Source organism: Anguilla anguilla, chromosome 1 (assembly GCF_013347855.1).
Source record: "Anguilla anguilla isolate fAngAng1 chromosome 1, fAngAng1.pri, whole genome shotgun sequence".
Classification (NCBI taxonomy): domain Eukaryota; kingdom Metazoa; phylum Chordata; class Actinopteri; order Anguilliformes; family Anguillidae; genus Anguilla; species Anguilla anguilla.
Window position 1 is genome coordinate 17,834,632 of NC_049201.1, and position 20,312 is coordinate 17,854,943.

Sequence of the window (20,312 nt, forward strand, 5' to 3'; positions counted from 1 at the left end):
AAATATGGTAGCTTGTGTCAGGTCCTTGCCCTTAGGCCCTTCCTACAAGTGTCCTACGAGGCTCTATCCTTTTTCCCCCCTTTATATGGAATCTCTTGGGTCTGTCATTTCCACACATCTGTTCTCATGCCATTTCTAAGCTGGTGATGCTCAGTTTTTCCTCTTTCCCTCCATTTGACACTCAAGTCTCACTTTGCATTGCAGCCTGTCTGAATGAAGGACAAGTTGGATGTTGACTGTTATTTTAAGTTCAACCTGGCTAAGACTTAGGTGCTGCAAATTCCCTCCAAGTTCTCACCACTGCTAGACCTCTCTTTTAATTTAGGTGTCACAGGAAAGCTCATTCAGAGCTCTTCTGCTGCAAGAGTCCTAGGAGTAACCCAAAATGACCAACACTCTTTCTCTCTCCATACAGTAGCAGAGTCAGGCATGTAAATTGTTTCTATAAAACCACCAAAGAATCCACCCCTTCCTCACCAGATACTCTGCAAGGCTCCTAGTCCAGGCCCTGGTACTCACACACCTGGACTATTGCAGTTCCCTTTTTTCCATATTCCCTGCTGTTGCTAATAAAAATCCTGCAATACAGAACACAGCCGACTTGTCTTCAATCTTCCCATTTATCCTCATGGCACAACCCTCATCTCACTTCTCATGCTACGTGTTACAGCTGACATTAAGTCTAAAGCCTTGATGCTAGCCTACAGGGCAGTAAGAGAACAGCTCCACCAGCCTCCAGTCAGTCTGTTAATTCCAGAACATTGAAGCAACTGGCTCTCCCTTTCCTGCATGGTTGCTTCTCCCGGTTGTGATGCCTGACTGTACTGACCCCACAGTGGTGGAACAAACTTCCCAAAGTGATCAGCGCCACAGAATCATTGGCTAATTTCTAACACAGAGTCTCACCTTTTCAGATGTGCATCTTGGTTCCCATCCCATCCACACATCATAGCACTCCCTCCTTTGGTACTCATTTCATTTATGGTATTTTATGGTTCTACGCTATACTATTTATGGTGGTAATCCCTGCAACATCTGAAAACCAATTTTACTTTTAAATAACATATTTCTTATTTCTATTGGACAGAATTAATTCTAAGGAATAATTTTTGACATTACAGTGGTAGTACATCAATGAGACAGCATTCATGTCAAGGATCAAGGGGGGACCTCTATGATGGCAACCAAGGCAAGGCCAAGATGTATTTATTTATTGGTTTATTTATTCAGTTACTTACTTATGTCCAAGGAGAAAACCACTGTGTGTTCCACAGAGGAGAAATAACATTAGAACCTATTTTTGTTTCCTTGCTCATATTCAAGCTTAGAATAAACCTTCCATGACATCTAAACTTGGAATACTGAAGGGAAAGATTCTTGCTGAGAGATGATTGTCCATGTTACATTTAGATGTCACAGATCTCATAAACCACTTCTAAAACAAAATCATTAGTACAAGTAGTAGCCTATAGCACATTACCTAGCATTCATTTTATATTTTAAATTTTTTAATTCTGGATAATATTAGTATTGCAATTTTTTAAATTGGAATTGGAATGAAAAAATAAAAATACATTCCCTCTGAATGGGACATTAAGTTGTTTGTTCAGGTAGTCTCTCGACCCATGTCTCCACCCATTTTATGCGTTCCTAGTGATGTAGAAGCGAGAACAGCTGCCGCTTGCAATCCTGCCTCTTGACTTGTAGTCCCCAGCTAACGGTGTGTTAGGATCTACATGAGACTACCCACCTGCTCCGGAAGAGGAGGCTAACTTAGCGAATAATTCCTTCTACTAAACGTCTAAACGTCTATTTATATGTCGAAATGCAAACGAGAGCCTTCTGTCTCCACGTTTGTTTCCGGAGCTGACTGCGAGTGTACGTTTCGCTGCTAGCTACTCACCAACCGCGGCGCTTTCCAGCGTAGCACACTATGGCCAAGCAGTACGATGTTCTGTTCAGGCTGCTGCTGCTTGGAGATTCTGGGGTTGGGAAAACCTGTTTGTTGTGCAGGTTCACAGACAATGAATTTCATTCTTCTCATATTTCAACAATTGGTAAGTCATACCCTATCCTCATATTTATGTTATCTACATTGATATTGATAACTGTTCTTCTCCAGAGGGTGCTATGCATCAACTCATCAGTAACAGCTACTGTGTGTTCCCTGGTGGGAAGACATCGCGTTTTGTTTTCATATTGTAGTCGGTTGCTTGTGTTGTATTTAGGGTGTATATGCAGAATACTTTTTCGTGTTCTTTAGCCTACCTCCATGTTCAACATTGTAGCCTTAATACGTGCTTTATGAAACTGCTTGGACGAGGGTTTACGAAGATTTATAGACGTTCTAAAAAAATGCAGTTCTATAATCGTCAGTAGGCTGCCAGTAGCTACTTTATTAAGATCTCAAGCAGCGAAATTCACCTTAACAGAGGAAGACCGGTGGCTCACTCTTCACCCACCATGTGCCAGCAGTTATTGCAATTAGGTCCCCCCTTCCAGAACTGTTTTAGTCAGTGAATTGGAGGTTTCACTGGTTGTTTATTTATGTAATTATCAAAATATGAGATTGCACGTAATGTGGAAACTGAGCAAAGTTCGTAACTCGTCTTTGTCCTATTGTGAAATATTTGTTCATTCTAACTGGGGTGTGGGAATCGATCCAAATTATGTCTGCTGATGGAAATATGTCATCAGTAATTACCTGTCGGAAGAGAGGGTCTCACTTTAGGTAGCTGTCATGTAAAATTAACAGATGGAGAAGATATAATATACTATACTAACATGGAAAGCAAAACCCTTTAAAACAATTGACATATATTAGATGTCACATTTTAATGTGCTATGCAAATCACAAGGCATGCACACCATTTTTCATAATCAATTAGTCTACTGAGTGAAGCATATGTGCAAATATAAAGTGAAATGCTGGTGGAGAATGTCTTTTGCAGGATAATGATGGAAATATTCATTTTCTGGGTTGACAAACAAGAGGAGCATTCAACCTGTATGGGATAGTGAGTAATGAGTTTCAGTCTGCACTCCACTCCAGTACTGTGGGTTATGCATGACATAATTGTTATGCATCGCATAATTCAAAATCTTTTAGGTGTCAAACGGGGGCTTGCAGGTTAGAAAAAAATCAGGTTCAGGTTTTATGAAAATCAGGTTTAAAAATCAGGTTTCATACATACAAATTGCATAAAAGAAAAGAAGAAATGTGGATGTTGTCTTCCATTCCTAAGATCTGAGCATGATGTTTTTTCAGGTCTCCCATGGAATGTTTCCCTAACGTGTGCGAAAGCTTTTGACAGAACTGACCAAATAAAAAAAGAAATGACCAGGAGCTGAGCGGTCTTAACATTACATGTTTGTCAGACCAGTGCTTTGGAAATTAGTTCTGATTGAACAAAGTCATGAAGCAAAAAAGACCGAGAAGCAAAAAAAAAAAAAAAAAAAGAACAGAAATGATTAACTTCTGTCCTCTGGCTACGAAGTCTTATGTTTTCTGAGACCATTTAACCTTTCAACATAAATATAAATAAATATTATATTATAAATATTGGGATAAATAATGTCTGGTTGAGCATGGGGTTGTACCTGAGAACTAAAGTCTGACCCCTCCATAAAGCTTCAATTCAAAACCAAGTCCTTGTTGCATGATTGTACATTTATTATGATGGATTCCGTAGTTGTTTATTTCATGTGGCATATTTATATATCCCTGTTGAGCTGTACATGAGCACAAAAGCTGAAATGTTCATCATTTACTGAAATATTTCAAGTTGGCTCTCTGTCAATGAGCACAGGCGAAGGCATTTGGCACCTCTACAGATACTGAAGAGACTGACTTTGCATGGTTAGAGTTTCCCAATGTAAAGTAATTTGGTAATTATTTCCTATAATGCTCTAAAATTCAGGGAGATTGTCAAGACCTGAAACTCACTGACCTTTTATCTCCTGGTGAAAGGCTGGCTTGCGCTAAGTGGCTTTGCTTCAGGACTGACCCTCTGAACAGGGGCTCTCCTTCTCTTTAGGGAAGGAAATGGAGACAGGAAACATATCAGTGCTAGCCTGTTCTTTATCGACTGGATTAGAGGGCGGACAAAAGCCAGACTGCAGTGGGTAATTAATGTGAGGTGCTTTAGAGGAGAGAGGGGGCAGCAACCGAAATAATCTGTGGGTGGGATGTATCGGTTCTAGAGGAAATGCATTTCGATCTGGTTTATCTCGTAACCACATGGGTGACATGTTTCTAGGTGGGGACAGTCCTCGGGAAAGTGAATTGTGGATGTGAGGTTAGTCATTTATCTTGCATCATGATGATTTTTAAGCTACACATGTGAATCAGAACTAGCTTTAACTTAAAAATAGCTTTATTATAATTTTACGTATTGCCAGATCAGAAGGTGGGTTCACACACTGGACCGGATGGCTGTCAGTGCACACAAGGACACGATACATAGGAAACTGCACAGAATGTCTTTGGACTGTGGGAAACCAATTCATCTGGAGGAATCCCCCGTAGTGTTGGAGCAGAACGACTGCAGCTGGCGGAGTCAGCCTCATACCCTGATGCTATCAGGCATCAGTGCTACCTACTGTTCCACTCTCTACTCCGTATAATTTGATATCTAGTATCGACACATTCCAGTCATGTCTTTTGCTTGATTTCAAATACTTTTTTCTTGGTACATTTCTGCAGCAGTCATTCTAAAGCGATTTGCTTTTAAAATAAACTTTTGTGCGTTCAGCAGTACCAAGACATGGTCATGGTTAAAGTGTGTTGCTACTTTAAAATGGCCTACTCCTGCTGAATATAGGCTATCTCTCAAAGTTGTCTTGAGTAGAAGATCTATTATAACGGTAATTTTTTGGCCAGGAAAATGTATTGTATTTTTAAGTTGTCAGCTGTGGCTTTGAAACAAATTTGCAAAAGAATTAAACCAAGAAGAAATATTTGATGGGCTTTAAGTAGGCTATAGTTATCCAGTTGCAGATGTTCCAGTAATTTTTTTTATTTTACCTGTACTTTAAGGCTTGATGTGTTGGCTTTACATCGCTCAGTCGAGATAATGTGTTGAGACTACAGGCTGGAGCTTTTGATTTCTTTGTTATTGCGCAGAGCCTCAGTTGAAGATTGCCAGTGTGACTCTGCTCTCATACGTGTGAGTGATAGTCATTTAATGGCGGAGCTTTTGGCGATGACAGGGACTGGTCAGAGTGACCAGAGCTGAGTGGCAGGGTGCAGCTTAGGTACAGCAGAAACACATTTCATGTAATCGCATTTTGTCCATTGTTTCACTGTGTCCTGAAGTTCTATGATGAAGTTGTTTGGCTGTATTAAGACATTGTTTCATTTTGTATTCTAAAGGAGGATGTCCAATTAATGCATAAATAGGCTCTTTAGTGAACTTCTTGCTCAATGATGAACTCCTGTATAAGTATAAAATTGATGGATTTACATGGTGTCACAGGAGATCCTTTAATTCTGTATGGTGAAATTCTTTGAGTGAGTCAGTTCTGAATTCCCACAGGACATCACCATGCATTGATCTGCCTCTTCTTAATGGCTGCCTGGAATGCCTGGACTGTCATCAGGCCTTTTCTGCCAGTAGGGACCAGCTGGATTTAAAGTTAGCAGCAAAAACGCGGTCTTTCCTGGGGCCCCAGCAGTTCCTACACGTCCTCAGTTGGGGACCACCCACTCATTGCTTGAGGCTTATTGGCTACAGTGTAAAGCCACAGTGGGGAATGGAGCCCATCGTTATGGTTGTGTCTCCACTTTGGCCATAATTCAAGCACCTTTGTGCCCCACACCACACATTGTGTCTTCCAGTAAACATTTTCTTGTGTTCTTGTTTCGGTTCATTCATATTGTGTAATGACACTGAAGATTTTATTCTGTCACATGAGAAAACAAGTGGTAAGTTACATTTCCTTAAATAGAGGTTTAATTAACTGTGACAGTTTTGGAGGAGTATCATGGCTCCATGATAAACTGGGCAGCTGGTAGCTCTCTGAACCTCTTTCTGTCCCAACTGTGTCACAGTGCTTTTATATTAGTTGTTCTCAGTAACTGTTTTGAGATGAATAAATTCTTAATATTTTACGAACATCAAATTTGTACTTTTGCGTTGAACGATGGATGACCAAATATTTTTGGCAACAGATTTTGTACAGCAGACTCTGGATCAAATGTTATCCCACAGTGCAACAGTGGACTCCTAATAGCCTTTAGTCCTCTTCCTCTGCACTGCTGAAGACGTACAGTATCCCTGCCAGCCCTGTTGTTGAGCCAAAGTATTTGGAATTGTGTGGGTGATGATTGATTGAATGATGAAAATGGGATTCCAGCCCCAGAGCCATATTCTGGTTTTCCGTTTGATGCCAGCGTTGGAATATGGTTGTTTGCAAACGCTCTGGGTTTAATGGGTTGCTTTGTTTCATTCTTACTTGAAAATCTGCCAGTGAAGAGGGTCTTGATGGCATTGCTAATAGCTGCCCTCTAAATCATATCAGCATTTCCCATGTTTATGCCCTCACAAGCTCTGGTTTATGGGCTATGCTTCCAGGGAGCTGATTACTAGAAATTGTGACACATAATGTAAAAACTGTTGTAATTGTACTCCATGTGCTAGGAACACTGAGAAGCTTTTGTAGGATGAAAGACCTTATAGTCGTGGGAACTAATGCTTGTGACTTAGCACCTTAATTAATGTATAGTATGACAAAATAATAGGAGCTTCGTTGGTGTATCCATGACAGCAAAAAAATTCCATACCAATGTGCACCTGCACATTGACAGCCTTGTAACACTGCCAGCTAATTATGTTCAGGCACTGTCAACCTGTCCAATGTAATCACTTTGACTAGTTTTGACACCTGGGTAAATTTTAATTGACAGTTTTGGGCATGCTGGAAAAGGCACCTTAATTCCCACAATTTAGGCCTGACTCCCAGTGCACTGAAAAGCAACCCCTTCCCTCCTGCCCACAGTCCTACATCTAGGTGATTCAGACAGTGTGGTTCATGAAGAAAAAGGCACAGTGAGAGCCAGTACAAGGCAGTGCCAAGAGGTACCACTTGCAACCCACAGGGACAGAACAAGGTAACCGTCTGGCGTTTCAAGTACGGACTTGTTCCTAACATCCTCTTTGTTTCTATGAAAATATAAATTGTATTACAATATAAATGCAGGCTTATTACTGTCTGTACTTATGTATATTTATATTTTATTAATCTATTGAATTTACTTGGATATGCCTTTTCTCAAAATTACAGCACTAGAGTTCTCGTGACTAGAAAGATTGTAGTTTCAAGTTCTTTGTGGATTTCTTTTTCGGGTTCCAGTAATTATTAGGGGTGTACTGAAACATTGCTGCATTGCGCTGCAAACGTCACGACACATCTGCTTCGACGTGACATGTATGAATCTATTTGTTCGAGATGAATAATTCATTTACATGGCAAACTTTTATTTAGGCAGATTGAGGCACTGAAGTTATTAAGCAAACTTGTTTTCTTTGAAAGTTATACTGTTTGTTATTTCAGTGATCCCTTGAGTTTTCTTGGGGTGGGGGAGTCTATCAAATATAATGGTCACGTTCACATTGCAGCTAATCGCATCATATTGTATCATGAAGAATCACTATTAATTGTTCAATATTGTTATAAATGAAGATAAATCGTTGTTGAGAGTATGACTGTCGTATTGTATCATGATCAAGTTGTATCATTACCCCCCTAGGTATTATTTTGTAGATGGGCAGGTTGCCCAACCTGTGTTGGTTCAGTGAATAGCCCAGACCCACAGGTGTGTGTGTGTGTGTGTGTGTGTGTGTGTGTGTGTGCGCGCGCGCGCGCGTGTGTGTGTGTGTGTGTGAATGTGTGCTTGTGCACACAGAGAGAGAGAGAGAGAGAGAGAGAGAGAGCGCGAGAGCGCGAGAGAGAGAGAGACACATGCATGGTTTTCATTGCTACATGACTCATTGCTTTATATTATTCCAACAAAGCTTGAGGCTATAGCAGATATCTCTAAAAAGTGGACACTATACTGTGGAAATGGCATTCATTCTGCCTGCGGCATAGCTCAGGCCTTCATTCGCTACGTTCTCGGCTGACAAAGGAAGCAAATCAGAAAAAGCTCACTTGTGTTTAAGGCACTCGTGTGTAAGTGCCAAGACACTAATTATAATGACAGTCCGCTTCCCCACTAGAGATTACATGTCATTTCCTGATAATGTCTAACAGCCCAAAATGAACAGTAGTTTCTGATGTCATTAGAGAAAGAATTAGCTTCTGTGTTTTGTGTTTTTTATTTTATTAATTCATATATAGCCACCCTGTGCATACAGTAAAAATGAACAAAAACAAAAGTGCTCATGTTTAATTAATTCCAGTCAGTTCAAACAGATGTCTGGCACATTGTCATCAGAGGCTGACACCATGTTGTCTGTGCAACACCCTCATGCTCTGTGGCCATTTCATATAGTTTTCTCTTTTTGATGATACTGCTTGAGGCCTTTTTTGCCTTCATCCACTCATTCATCACATTTGTGCAGGTTTTCCTGAGGATGTCAGTGCATTTACTGTGATGGCACTGCCCGCTCTTTGGTGGTCCATACAGTCTTTAGCTTCTATGAATTTAGCAAAGTTCTATTAATTTAGTGAAGCCACAAGACGGCAGTGATCTTGTGTTTTTTTTTGGTAAATATATTGAATTTTTGATTATATGAAAGCAACCATACATGAACAAGATGACCGGTTAGCATTTGATTAGTTTCTACTGTGCATTCAAGAAATTCATGCATGCGTGAAAACAGTTTTGAAATGGTATTTTATAGTCACATGTTAATCTCCAATCTTTTTGTTGTATTAAAAATGATTTAATGTGCAGTGCACACAGGGACAACAGAGCTGTCACAAGTTGTCAGCATCAGGTGAAAGCTGTGTTTTAATGGTCACCCTTGCAAATACCGGCAAACATAACAGTTTTGAAACTTGTTTTGAAACTATTTCAGTTTAGTGTTCTTCAACCCTTTTGTAGCTGAGTGGTTGCCACTGACTGAATAGTTATTGCTCCACTATCGAAGACTTGCTGTTGAGCTCTGTTGTTCTGGGACTGCAGTGTCACTGTATATCTCTGTTTTGATACACCCTTGTTTGTATGCGTTCACATTCCACCCCGCTCCCAGACTGCTGGTATATAATGCTGATTTAAATTACTGTAGAAGCGGTCCATGATTTACGGTATAGCTACTGCACGTTGAAAGAGCTAACTGCTGCATTTGGCTTGGGTCAGTGCGTATCCAGGCAACCCCCACCACTGACTAACAAAGGAAAAGTGGATTTTTCAGTTCTTTGTTGGTCTCAGCCCTTGGGCGATGATGCTACTGTATAGCCCATGATGGGTTTCCCACATGTCTGTTTGAATACACTCCTGTTAAAGAAAAGACTGGGTAATTGTTTGTAACCTCTTATTCTAGAAGAGTGAGCTATAACTCAGATGACCTTGTTTTCAGATGCAGCATCTCAAGTGTCTCAAATTTTTTTGAAGGCAGTGGAAATCCTATTAACTTTGCCGAGTCTTCTTGGGCTAGAAACTAGTAGCCTATATTAAGTTATATATTAAGAAACTAGTAGCCTATATTATTGCCAATGCTAAGTGAAAGGTGCCTCCCATGCGCACCGCAAGATGAATAAGCATAAGAGATCTTATATACTGAACCTTTTAATTGTATAGCTTTTCGTGTTGACTCACTCGTGCTAGCTGGGCAGTAGTGTTTTTGGTGAGCATTCATTTCTCCGTAGCCATCTTGCATGTTAACTAAACACATTAAACTTGGAGTTGAAGTCACACTTGGCCAAAAGATATATGCATATCTCCACTGCTCCAGCATACCACAACTTGCTCATGATTCACAGGAGGAAATCGTTTCCATGGAAACTGTTGAAGTAAAGCGTGAGAGTAGAGTGATGGCAGCCATCTTGTAACCCTTTCGTGGACAACCTAAATGACGGGATTATGTGCTTGTGTCAGGGGCAAGTGGTGGATATGCTGATCAGTGATGCGTGCTACTGATTTGGATAATGTGGCATTAAATTAAATGGTGAATGCTGAACTGTGGTTTTAATATGAGCAATTCAGGATGAGCACATGTATGGACAGAACAATTATTTGCTAGCAATGCAAATGAGACATAATGAAAATGAGATGTGTTCATAATGAAAAGTGGAGTGTCTTTTCACTCTTGTATCCCGTTAAGATCATTAAGGTGCAAGTTATGATTTTCTTGCAGGTGTCGATTTCAAAATGAAGACATTAGAAATAGATGGAATCAAAGTACGAATACAGATATGGTGAGTGAATGATGACTTCAGATGTAACCACTAATATCTTGCATTTGGATGCATTCTATACTTTTTGTGCTGCTTTTTGGTAGTATTTCTGTATAGTTCTCACTTAAATCCCACAAGGTTTAGCTCTAATAATCTGTGCCAGGGAGTCCTGCAGACTCTAACCCTTTATGGATAACACTATTAGCACCTATGCATTGCCCCATAAGGCTTGCCTGCTATAGTCAGCACTGTCACAGTATGATTGAATTCCAGACTGTGGGGCATATCACCGCCCTGAGAACAGGGTCTATTGTCTGGATATGTCACCTGAGATCCCTAAATGCCACATCTTGTTGTCACAGATATACCACATATGTTGCAAGGTTATCATTAGTGACAATGGCAGTGTAGTCTATTCTAACTGAAGGTGAGTGAGTTCTTACTATGTGTTCATCTGTACTAGGGATACAGCAGGCCAGGAGAGATACCAGACCATCACCAAGCAGTACTACAGACGAGCACAAGTGAGTTCTTTCAAGCTTACTCATAACCGTCACAACAATTCTTATCTGTTCTGGAGACACAAGGATCCTGTCCTTCTGCCGACTATTTTGATTTTCTATGGCCTATTAATACACCCAAGGATGAGAGAGGTATAGTTTCTTGCTCACATGCAAAGACAAAAGATTCAATAGTTTGTCTGTGCTTGGAGAAAGCGCTATGAATTAATTATTAAGTTGTTTTCATCTTCTGTTTGAAACTACCTCAAAACAACAGTGTAAAATACTCAGTTCTGAAAAGCTACAGTTTTAAGAGATGTGACCAATCACAGGTCAGAGGAGCCTGTATGCCAAATGTTACATAAGCTGGTGTTTTCAGTGCTACATTTTCTTTTTCTTTTGTGTATTTTTAATAATGGCAGCAGGCTCAAAAGCAGAAATGGAAAAATAGTGACATTCTTTGACTAATCAGACAAATTTGACTACAGGAGGTATTTCATGTTAGGAACAAGAAACAAGCCAGATGTTGCCATAAATATTTATTCACTCAATATTTTTTATGATTCAAATTCTCAAAACAATATGGTACAGTGCTGGGCCAGACATATTTAAGGGCCATGAGAGGGGGGTTGAAGGATGGAAATCAGGGTTCATTTTTATGTGCTGTCACCAGTACAAGAGTTCAACAATAGTTCACCTCTGGAAATGTGAAATGTAATCCTCCTGTGCAGAGTCACTCTGTTGGCACATGTTCTCCAGTACTTCTATGTCAGGTCAGGCTGACTCCTCTCCCATGGCCATAGCCACAGCATGTGGCTCTCAAGAGCATTAACATTGATCCTGAAATGCTGTTTCTTTCCGTTTTCCACCAATCAGGGAATCTTCCTGGTGTATGACATCACCAGCGAGCGGTCTTTTCAGCACATCATGAAGTGGGCCAGCGATGTGGACGAGGTGAGGCCAGTCGTTACAATTCCACAAGCACATACCACAGAAGATAATTTTCCAGAGTGGCCCAGAAGTGGCTCACTAGTCCCCAGCAGCACAAGCTGACTTTCTGATAATCTGCGATGTGATGACTGGGGCTCCTCAGAGTTCCTCCTTCAGCAGCTGTGGCCTGCTTTCCTGACCAAGGATCTCTGACAACAGCGTCCCTCCTGTGTCTCTGTTTCAGTACGCACCCGACAAGGTACAGAAGATCCTCATAGGGAACAAGTCTGACGAAGAGCAGAAGAGACAGGTGCCCAAGATGCACGGTGACAAGGTGGGATGGTCAATACATTTGCTGAGAGACACAAACACCATTCGTTTGTGGCCTAACGGTCACCCATGCAGCACTGCTTGATAATGGATTATCCCAAGCCTGTATGCATGCAGGAGGCTTAGAAGTATTTCATATCACATACAGTACATTGCAGTTACAGTTTATTTTGGTCACTAACCAGCATTGAATAATGAGCTGGACTACAGTAGGTAATGATTGCCACTTGATCATATTGCAAGAGGCAGAGCATTAATCCGTGTCTGAAGGTGGTAATCAAAGGGAAATCATGGTGTCGCTAATTTTTCGCTGTACACAATATTACTGCTTTCTTGCAGCTTGCAAAAACCTATGGAATGGACTTCTTTGAGACAAGTGCCTGTACGAATTACAACATTAAAGAGGTGAGTCGATTTCTCACCATTAGTAATATGCTTCATTCTGGTTTCAAGTCATCCTTCAAAAGAGACTGTGTATTATCTTTGACAATTTACAAATTAATTATTTAGAGAAGCTTTAAACCAAAGCAGCTTACATAAGTGTATTTCACTTATTTACATCTGCTTTGACTGTCAGACTTCACAAATGCTGAACACAGCTTTTCAAGTTGACGCTAACTGATGACAGATTACTCCCCTGTGTCCGGCTCTCTTTCCCAGTCATTCACCCGGTTGACAGAACTGGTCTTACAGGCCAATAGGAAGGAGCTGGATGGTCTGCGGGTGTCCATCAACGAGGATCTGGGCATCGCTGACCTGGAAGACGAGGAGGACCAGTGCGAGAGTGCTGCTAACACACAGAAGGCGTGCTGGTGTTAAAGGAGAGGCACGCATACAGACCTTCAAACGTTCCAGCAAAGCGTGGTATTTTCACGAGGCTGACGCATGACGAAAAGATTCAAATGATGGAACCTGGGTATTTCTCCTGCCACAGGGGCTCACACCTCTCAGTACCCACATTCTCATGTTGTGTGACTGTTGCGTTTTATCCACAATACTCGTTGTTTCTAGTTTATATTTTCTTTTTGGCTTTGGTCTTCTTTATTTGAAAAACATCTGAAATACATCATTATCATAAGCTCCTTTCTCTTCTTGGCTTCTACCAAAATACCAAATCCCATTTTATGCTGAAAGTCAGGTTTTTCCATGTTTTTTTCTGATTTTGCCAGAAGAGGGCAGCATTCTCTTAACGGCGCGTTTGTATATTTGTTGTACGTTTGATAACAAAGGTACCTGCAATTCAACTCTTGCTCTGGGTGAATTCTGTTCCTCAGCCTCAGTTCAGAATAAACCAGCTCCACATGCGTTCCCCTACCATTCCATGCAAAAAATGTGACACTGAGACAAGGCCAGTTATCCTCAGCACAGGAGTTCAGGAGTTGAAAGTTGGCATTACATAGCACAAAGGAGTGGTACACTGTGGAATGTATCATGCTTTTCCACCATTTCCATTTATTTCCATTTTACTTTTTTTTCTGAATCCTCTGTTAGTATTACAGCGGGTTGTTTTTTCCATGAAGTGTTCTTTGTCATTGCCTTTCAATTCAGCAAGAGTCTCTTTCTTCACTGCCTTTCTGTCTACTTGTTCTGTGTTTCTGTGCGATCTCAGATAAGTCATTCATTGCCATCTGTCTGGATATTTCCCCCAGATAAACTGCTCAAATGCATGATATAGAGATTCGCCCTCTTTGTCTCTTATGCCTGAGATTAACCCCTTTAAGTATCAGTGGTCATTTAAAACATGGTCAGGGGAGTTAAAATAAACACATGGATATAAGTGTATATATATAAATACAAAAATGTAATTAGTATTGATTTAGTCATTCCATTTTGATGCAAAGTATTCATGAGAAATGGTTCCAGGATTTCCTGTGTTACTCAGCATAAAAGCTAAAAACATTTATTTTTCAAGCATTTGTGAGTGACTCGTTTTAATGGGTTTAATGGGACCGCAGGTGCTCCAGCACTGTTCTTAACTATTCTTGAGCTCTCGTGTGCTGGCATGGTAGAGTGCAGGCGAATCTTGTATCTGAGGTGCACTCACTGACGTAAGAGGAAACTACAGAAGAGAGGGCAGGAGGCAAGGATGAATTATTGAGAGGATGAAAACTAAAACGACCAAGATTGCTCCTTTGTCTGAAGTAAGGCATCACAGAACCATTCCTTTTTCACTGCAGTTACTCTGCAAGTTTTTGATTATAATTAGTGAGTACCAAGACTTACTACTAAAACTTACTGCCTGTGTTGAATGTATCCGTGTTGTAATGCAAATTATTTGGGGCACATCAATCAAATTTGACAACTGCAGAGCTGTGGAACTTCAGTGTGTTTGTTGTAATTAACTCTGAATTATTCCATCCGTGGAGTCTCCAGTGAAGCTTGTGGTCTCTTGATGAATTGGGATAGTTGCAAATGTCCCACATTCTCAATTTTTGGCTCTTATATCAGGTTTTTAGTCTCTGCACATTTGGAGATGGCCAATGCAGTGCCTCTTGACCTTTGATGACCTCTGAGTTTAAACAATGTGCTTGCACACTGGTTATGTACATGTTAGCTGCTCACATTGCATATGACTGTGGTGCTGTATCTAAAACAGTAGGAAACTTACAGATGTCATCCTACTGTTCTCACCAACTTTATTGCAAAAGTATTCATGAGGTGACCCAAGCTAGTAAAAAGAAACGTCATGTGTGCAAGGTCAGATTTTTATTTATTTTTTTCAGAAAAAAAGCATAAATGAAGTGTGGTCAGCAGCACCCCTCAATAAAATACAAGAATTGCAAAGCATTTACTCAGCCAGCCTACATAATAGCAGTGCTGAAATGAACTGGTGTTGTGTTCTTCAAGGTATTCTCCATAAAAATTGAAAGTCCCCTTTTAACGTTTGGTTACTTATCAATAGTTTGTACATGTGTTATTGCACTTACTAGGTGATGAAAGATTATTTTCTGCCCTTGAAGTACAAACTGTGTTGAATTTACCTTGGCACTATACACCCCACTCCAAGATAGAAGTAATCTGTTGCATCTGAGGATGTGTTGTATTGAATGGAAACTTGATTACACTGTAGAAACAAAATGTATCTCTTTCTTGTTTCTGCTGTCTGCTGAAAAACAATTGTTTGGAACACTACTTGAATTCTGTCATGGTCTTAGTGGAAATATTTAGTGTGTTTCAGGATTGAGATTCTTTTGAATGAGTCAGAAAATGACAATGATTTTGAAAAATAAATAGTAGTGAGATATTTACTTACGGGTGTTCATTTAACAAATGGGTGTTTCTTGATTAATGTGAAAATGGCTATTGGACCTGTGAACTAAAAGAAGACATACTTGTTTGTCTCATCAGAGTAACTCAGTGGCTGCCTGCCCTTTTAATCTCTGGCACATAAAGTAATTAAGCAGTTTTAGGAGGTTTAAGATGTTGCACAGCTGAACATGCCATAAGGAATCTGTGTGAGATGGAATGCAAAGAAACACTGGCAGTCATTCGAAACTGCATTATATCGTACACTGGTAATCAATACATTTCTGTACCTAAAGGATTTCCATTACTACTCTAGTTAATTTTAGCAGTTGGTTTATAGCGACTACATTCAAAGCATTACTGTAAATACAGTGTGTAGCCACTCAGAGACTGAATACCATTTCAAATTTTGAAGGATTTCCCTTGTATTTACTCTTCAGGTCCTTTGTTTTTTAATGACAGCTACTAGAAGTTGAAACTCTACTAGAAGAAGGACACAGAGAAATGGATAAAAACAAGACTAACCTTTATGAGAACTTATGTGCAACATTAAAAACATTCCTTTCATTCAGCTTGTCTTTCTGAAGGTTCATATTCACTAAAGACCCAATGAAGAAAAAAATGGGGCCTTAGCTTGGACCCAGTATGTAAGATAAAACAGTCATGCATTTTTAATCACCAGCTGAGAAACGCAGGTAATGAGTAGATACATTTTTCATGGCCCAGAAACTTATATGTGTCATAGAATTACCACAGTGCCTCTGCTGCCTGTATCACTGTGGCCCAACTTCCTATGCCCAGATCACTGTATCCTGTATGAACAGATGATAGAGCAAGGTTGTTCCTGAAAGAAAAAACGTATTCACTGCTGCACACATTACTCTGCATGCTGGTACTCACGACAGAGGCTTTCACCCCATTCATCTTGATTATTTTTATTCATTAGTTGAACAACCAGCCAACCTCTAGTAAGAGATTAAATAATACTGCATGAATGCCTTCTCCAGCATTTTATGCTATACATTTGTGATGCATATAATCCAGATCATGGTTACGCTACAATACCAAAGAGTTTATGCTTATCAACCAAATGCAAGTGGATGTTTGAGGCTCTAGTCCTGTGCCCTCTCGACTCTGGAACTTCCAAGAGAAATTATTATTTTTACATTTACCATTATTAAACCAATAAGCATTATTTTGTTCATAACTGTAGGTCTGTTTTTGGAAATATGTTAAATGGGAAAAAACGGCAAAACTAAAAAGAGTACCCAGCTCATAAATTGACCACATTAAATTGAAGCTATTCTATTCTGCCACAAATCTATCAAAAACCCAATGAGATGAAATGTTAAGGACATTGTTCCGTTCTCTGACTATGGAAATTGCTGAATGGCAATTGATGCATTGGCTTTTTGGACCCTGGAATACCTGTTTGTTATATATACTGTATATTCAGTCAGAGTGTATGTTTACCGATTCTCTGTTTCACAACTGGTCAGTTTTAATTAATACAATACTGCTGCAGGGTGGTTAAACTATTTCCAGTCAATGTTGTCCATGGTTGATCAGTTATATCAAGAACAGATCGAGAACGCATGACATTCCTAACCATTTGGATTTGCAAACTGAAATTGAAATAGGAGTAGGCCTTATTGCCATCGTCAAAGTATCAGTAACTGGTGTGTATCGGCTTTCTGCTAAGTCATTTGACACGCAACACGGTTGCTTTATATCCTAAGTCAGGTGAGTGTTAGCCGTATGCCTACCTGTGCAGTTAAGGACAGGCACATCCACCGATACATGCACTCCTCAGAGGTCAGGACACGTGCACAGTATGGCCTTCGTAGCAAAGACCTTCTACGATCTCCGTGCGACGACGCTGGAGGGAGAGTCCGTGGATTTTAATATATACAGAGGGCGGGTGGTATTGATAGAGAATGTGGCCTCACTTTGAGGGACAACCACGAGGGACTACAGTCAGCTCAACCAGCTACAGGAAAAATATCCCCATCGATTGGTTGTCCTCGGTTTCCCCTGCAATCAGTTCGGCTACCAGGTCAGTATGGCGCTTTACCAAATGGGGCTTGTTCTGCGATTCAGCTGACTGGCTACTGAATGCATATTTAGATTATCATAGACCCAGTCTTTACGAGAATGTAAAAATTAAAGCTCTCTAGATTCTCTGGTTTGGTGCATCGGGATTATTTTTGCGATTAAAAGAATTTAAAGAAACGCAAAAAAAAGAGAAAAATAGCAGTTTTGTTGTGTCACACAACTGGCCGCATTCGGTTCTGTGGTCGCAACAAGCTACTCAGTTTAAGTTTAACTATTTAATTATAAGGACTATATGGAATCAAATATGCGTGTTAATAGTCTACTAGAGAAAGTCATGTACGATCTGAAATTGAGACCCCTGTTCTCAAGTGAAAAAACCTGCACTGATATCTTGGCTGGGTTACAAAATTATGAATTGGACAATAGATTTCAAATGGCCTGACAAGCCGGGCATTTTTTTTATCACTTCGGAGATGAATCTGTAGCCCTGCTATTTCTTCACATCTTAACTTTTTTTTAACAGGAAAATTGTTCCAATGGAGAAATCCTGAAATCTCTGAAATACGTGCGCCCAGGAGAAGGGTTCCAGCCTATCTTCACCATGTTCGAAAAATGCGATGTTAACGGAGAGAACACACACCCAGTTTTCGCCTACTTGAAAGATAAACTACCATATCCCTACGACGACCCGACCACTCTCATTCAAGATCCTAAATTCCTTGTCTGGAGCCCTATCAACCGGAACGACATCTCCTGGAATTTTGAAAAGTTTCTCATTGCGCCAGAGGGGGAACCTTTCAAACGGTACAGCAAAAAATTTATAACTATTGACATTGAGCCCGATATCCAACGACTGCTGAAGCTAACTAAAACCTAAATTTGCTGATAGAAGAAATGTATTACTTTTTTCGTCAGTCACACAGAAGACAGGTGATTTGATGTTCCGAGGTTGAATTGTGGCATTTTCCATATACATTTGAGTTTTACTAAATGAAGGTAATATTCTAAAACAGTAAGTGGAATAATACCCGAGGTCTTGTAAATATTCAATAGGTGTGGATCATGCTATTTATGTATCATGTGTATTATCCCTTTAATTAAAAATTAATAAACCAAATACTGCTTTTTGATGCTGGAAGGACAAACCCTTAGACAAATATTAGTTCTGGCCTGTTTCTCCTTCTGCAGAATTACACTTGCTAAATGATGCAGACTTGATAACCGCTATTGTAACAAAGTTATCCTTTGCTGCCATTTATCACTAAATTAAAAAAAATGTTTTCAGCCGTATGGTCAGCATACAAAATATAGTCTCTTGGTATCTGTACTAGTAACTGTTATGTTTTGTCATGGTATAGGCTACATCTTGTACTGAGTCATGAGCCCTATTTATTTTGTCAAGCGGACTGCACCTCTGCATAGTGTTTCCCCGTCTGTGTGTCATATGTGTCCAGCAGGTGGAGACACTTACACAATTTATAAATCCAAGTGACTCCTTCCTCTGCTAACATACTCCACAATGCCAGTAGTAAAGGTGGGCTACTGTGTGCGCTCAAATCGGTTTACCGTGTTAGTAACAGTAAAGTGAAAAGTACTCAACCACTGGTGGGTGATTTCTGTTTAAATCAAACCCTTGCTACAGTCAATTAGTTGTTCAAAAATGTTTATAACCCCCTATTTCAAGCTCACAATACCCATCATGTCCCTTAACCAACAGTTTATAATGATGTCAGGTGTCAGATGATTTCTTGTGTTGATATCCACTCTTTGACCAGCACATCAAGAAAAAACCCATGGAAACTATATGTCTAGGTTGGCTAGACCATTTTTGGGTCGATTTTTGGTGTTGCTAGGAAGGGTGTGGTCATTGGTGAAATATTAAGTTACCGCCTGAGAAAATCAGATTCAATATTTCGAGTAGATATCTTTGTACCAAGACATCTGTCGCATGCTTTCAGTTGGATCTGAGTATTGCTGCACAGCCTTGTTTGTTAAATTAAGAGTTTAACAAAATCAGATGGTTTTGGCCATCTTGTCATCTTTTTTAATATTCCCTACTGGCTGTGGCTCATATTCATATCAGCTGTGGCAGAATGAAAAATAGAATGAACTGCTACATTTTTCTTGGCACCAAACAATTTAGTACTGTTTGAAAGTAATTTCCATTGAAGTCTTGCTGGAGACTGTGAGTCACAGAGGAGCAGTATTAACAAGTTTTAAGTATAAAGAATCATAGGTGCTGATCAAGTGACATCATCACAGTCAAGATATTTTTCCCAAGATTCTTTGCAGGATTTGGGCTGCTGACTGCAGCCTCAATGGGGAGTTAAACAGTCAGAGTTAATATGAGGAGATAGAGGGAGTGTGAGATATTTTGCTGGCCTCATGCTGTCGCCGTCTGCCTGAGATATGAGCAAAATGAAATACCTTCTGTCTGCCTGGATTTTCCTCTGCTTGGAAAAAACATTCTGTGTGAGTCTGTCATTAACTGGAAGTGGGAGACAGCATAGAAGACAGTGCACGCTTTCCATAAGAGCAGTTGATTAGTACATTAGGGCGTATTCCACAGTGTTGGTGTAGAAGGCAATTATTTACACCCAAAGGTATTTGTAAAGTAAGAGAAGTATGATGAAAAACCTGGAAAATCTAAAGAAAATATGCTGCAGCAGTTCTAAATAAAAAAATAGACAAGAATGGAGAAAGATCATGACAACTATTTTCAAATGCCTCCAATCACATTTAGAACTTGAGAAAGTTCTGAATTAATCAGGCATCTTTTATCACCACTGTCATCACGGCATCCCAGAAGCTGGAATCTACAATTTCGGAATGGGGGAAATGTGGTACTGAAAAGAATGCTGAAGTAATTTGTATAATCTATTTTACACTAATTCTCTGATGTTCTTTTGA

The 20,312-nt window shown here is 40.0% G+C and overlaps 2 protein-coding genes across 2 annotated transcripts; both read left to right on the plus strand.

Moving 5' to 3' along the window:
* Positions 1-1,659: 1,659 nt before the first annotated feature.
* On the plus strand, positions 1,660-15,349 carry LOC118207555 (ras-related protein Rab-15-like). The gene is made up of 7 exons (XM_035381247.1): positions 1,660-2,057; positions 10,302-10,362; positions 10,805-10,865; positions 11,718-11,795; positions 12,016-12,105; positions 12,441-12,506; positions 12,762-15,349. Exons 1-7 carry the CDS (start codon positions 1,934-1,936, stop codon positions 12,918-12,920), a joined length of 639 nt encoding a protein of 212 aa, XP_035237138.1. The 5' UTR covers positions 1,660-1,933; the 3' UTR covers positions 12,921-15,349.
* Positions 15,350-17,102: 1,753 nt separating this feature from the next.
* On the plus strand, positions 17,103-18,729 carry gpx2 (glutathione peroxidase 2). The gene is made up of 2 exons (XM_035381261.1): positions 17,103-17,403; positions 17,926-18,729. The coding sequence occupies exons 1-2, from the start codon at positions 17,182-17,184 to the stop codon at positions 18,277-18,279; spliced, it is 576 nt and encodes a 191-aa protein (XP_035237152.1). The 5' UTR covers positions 17,103-17,181; the 3' UTR covers positions 18,280-18,729.
* Positions 18,730-20,312: the final 1,583 nt, after the last annotated feature.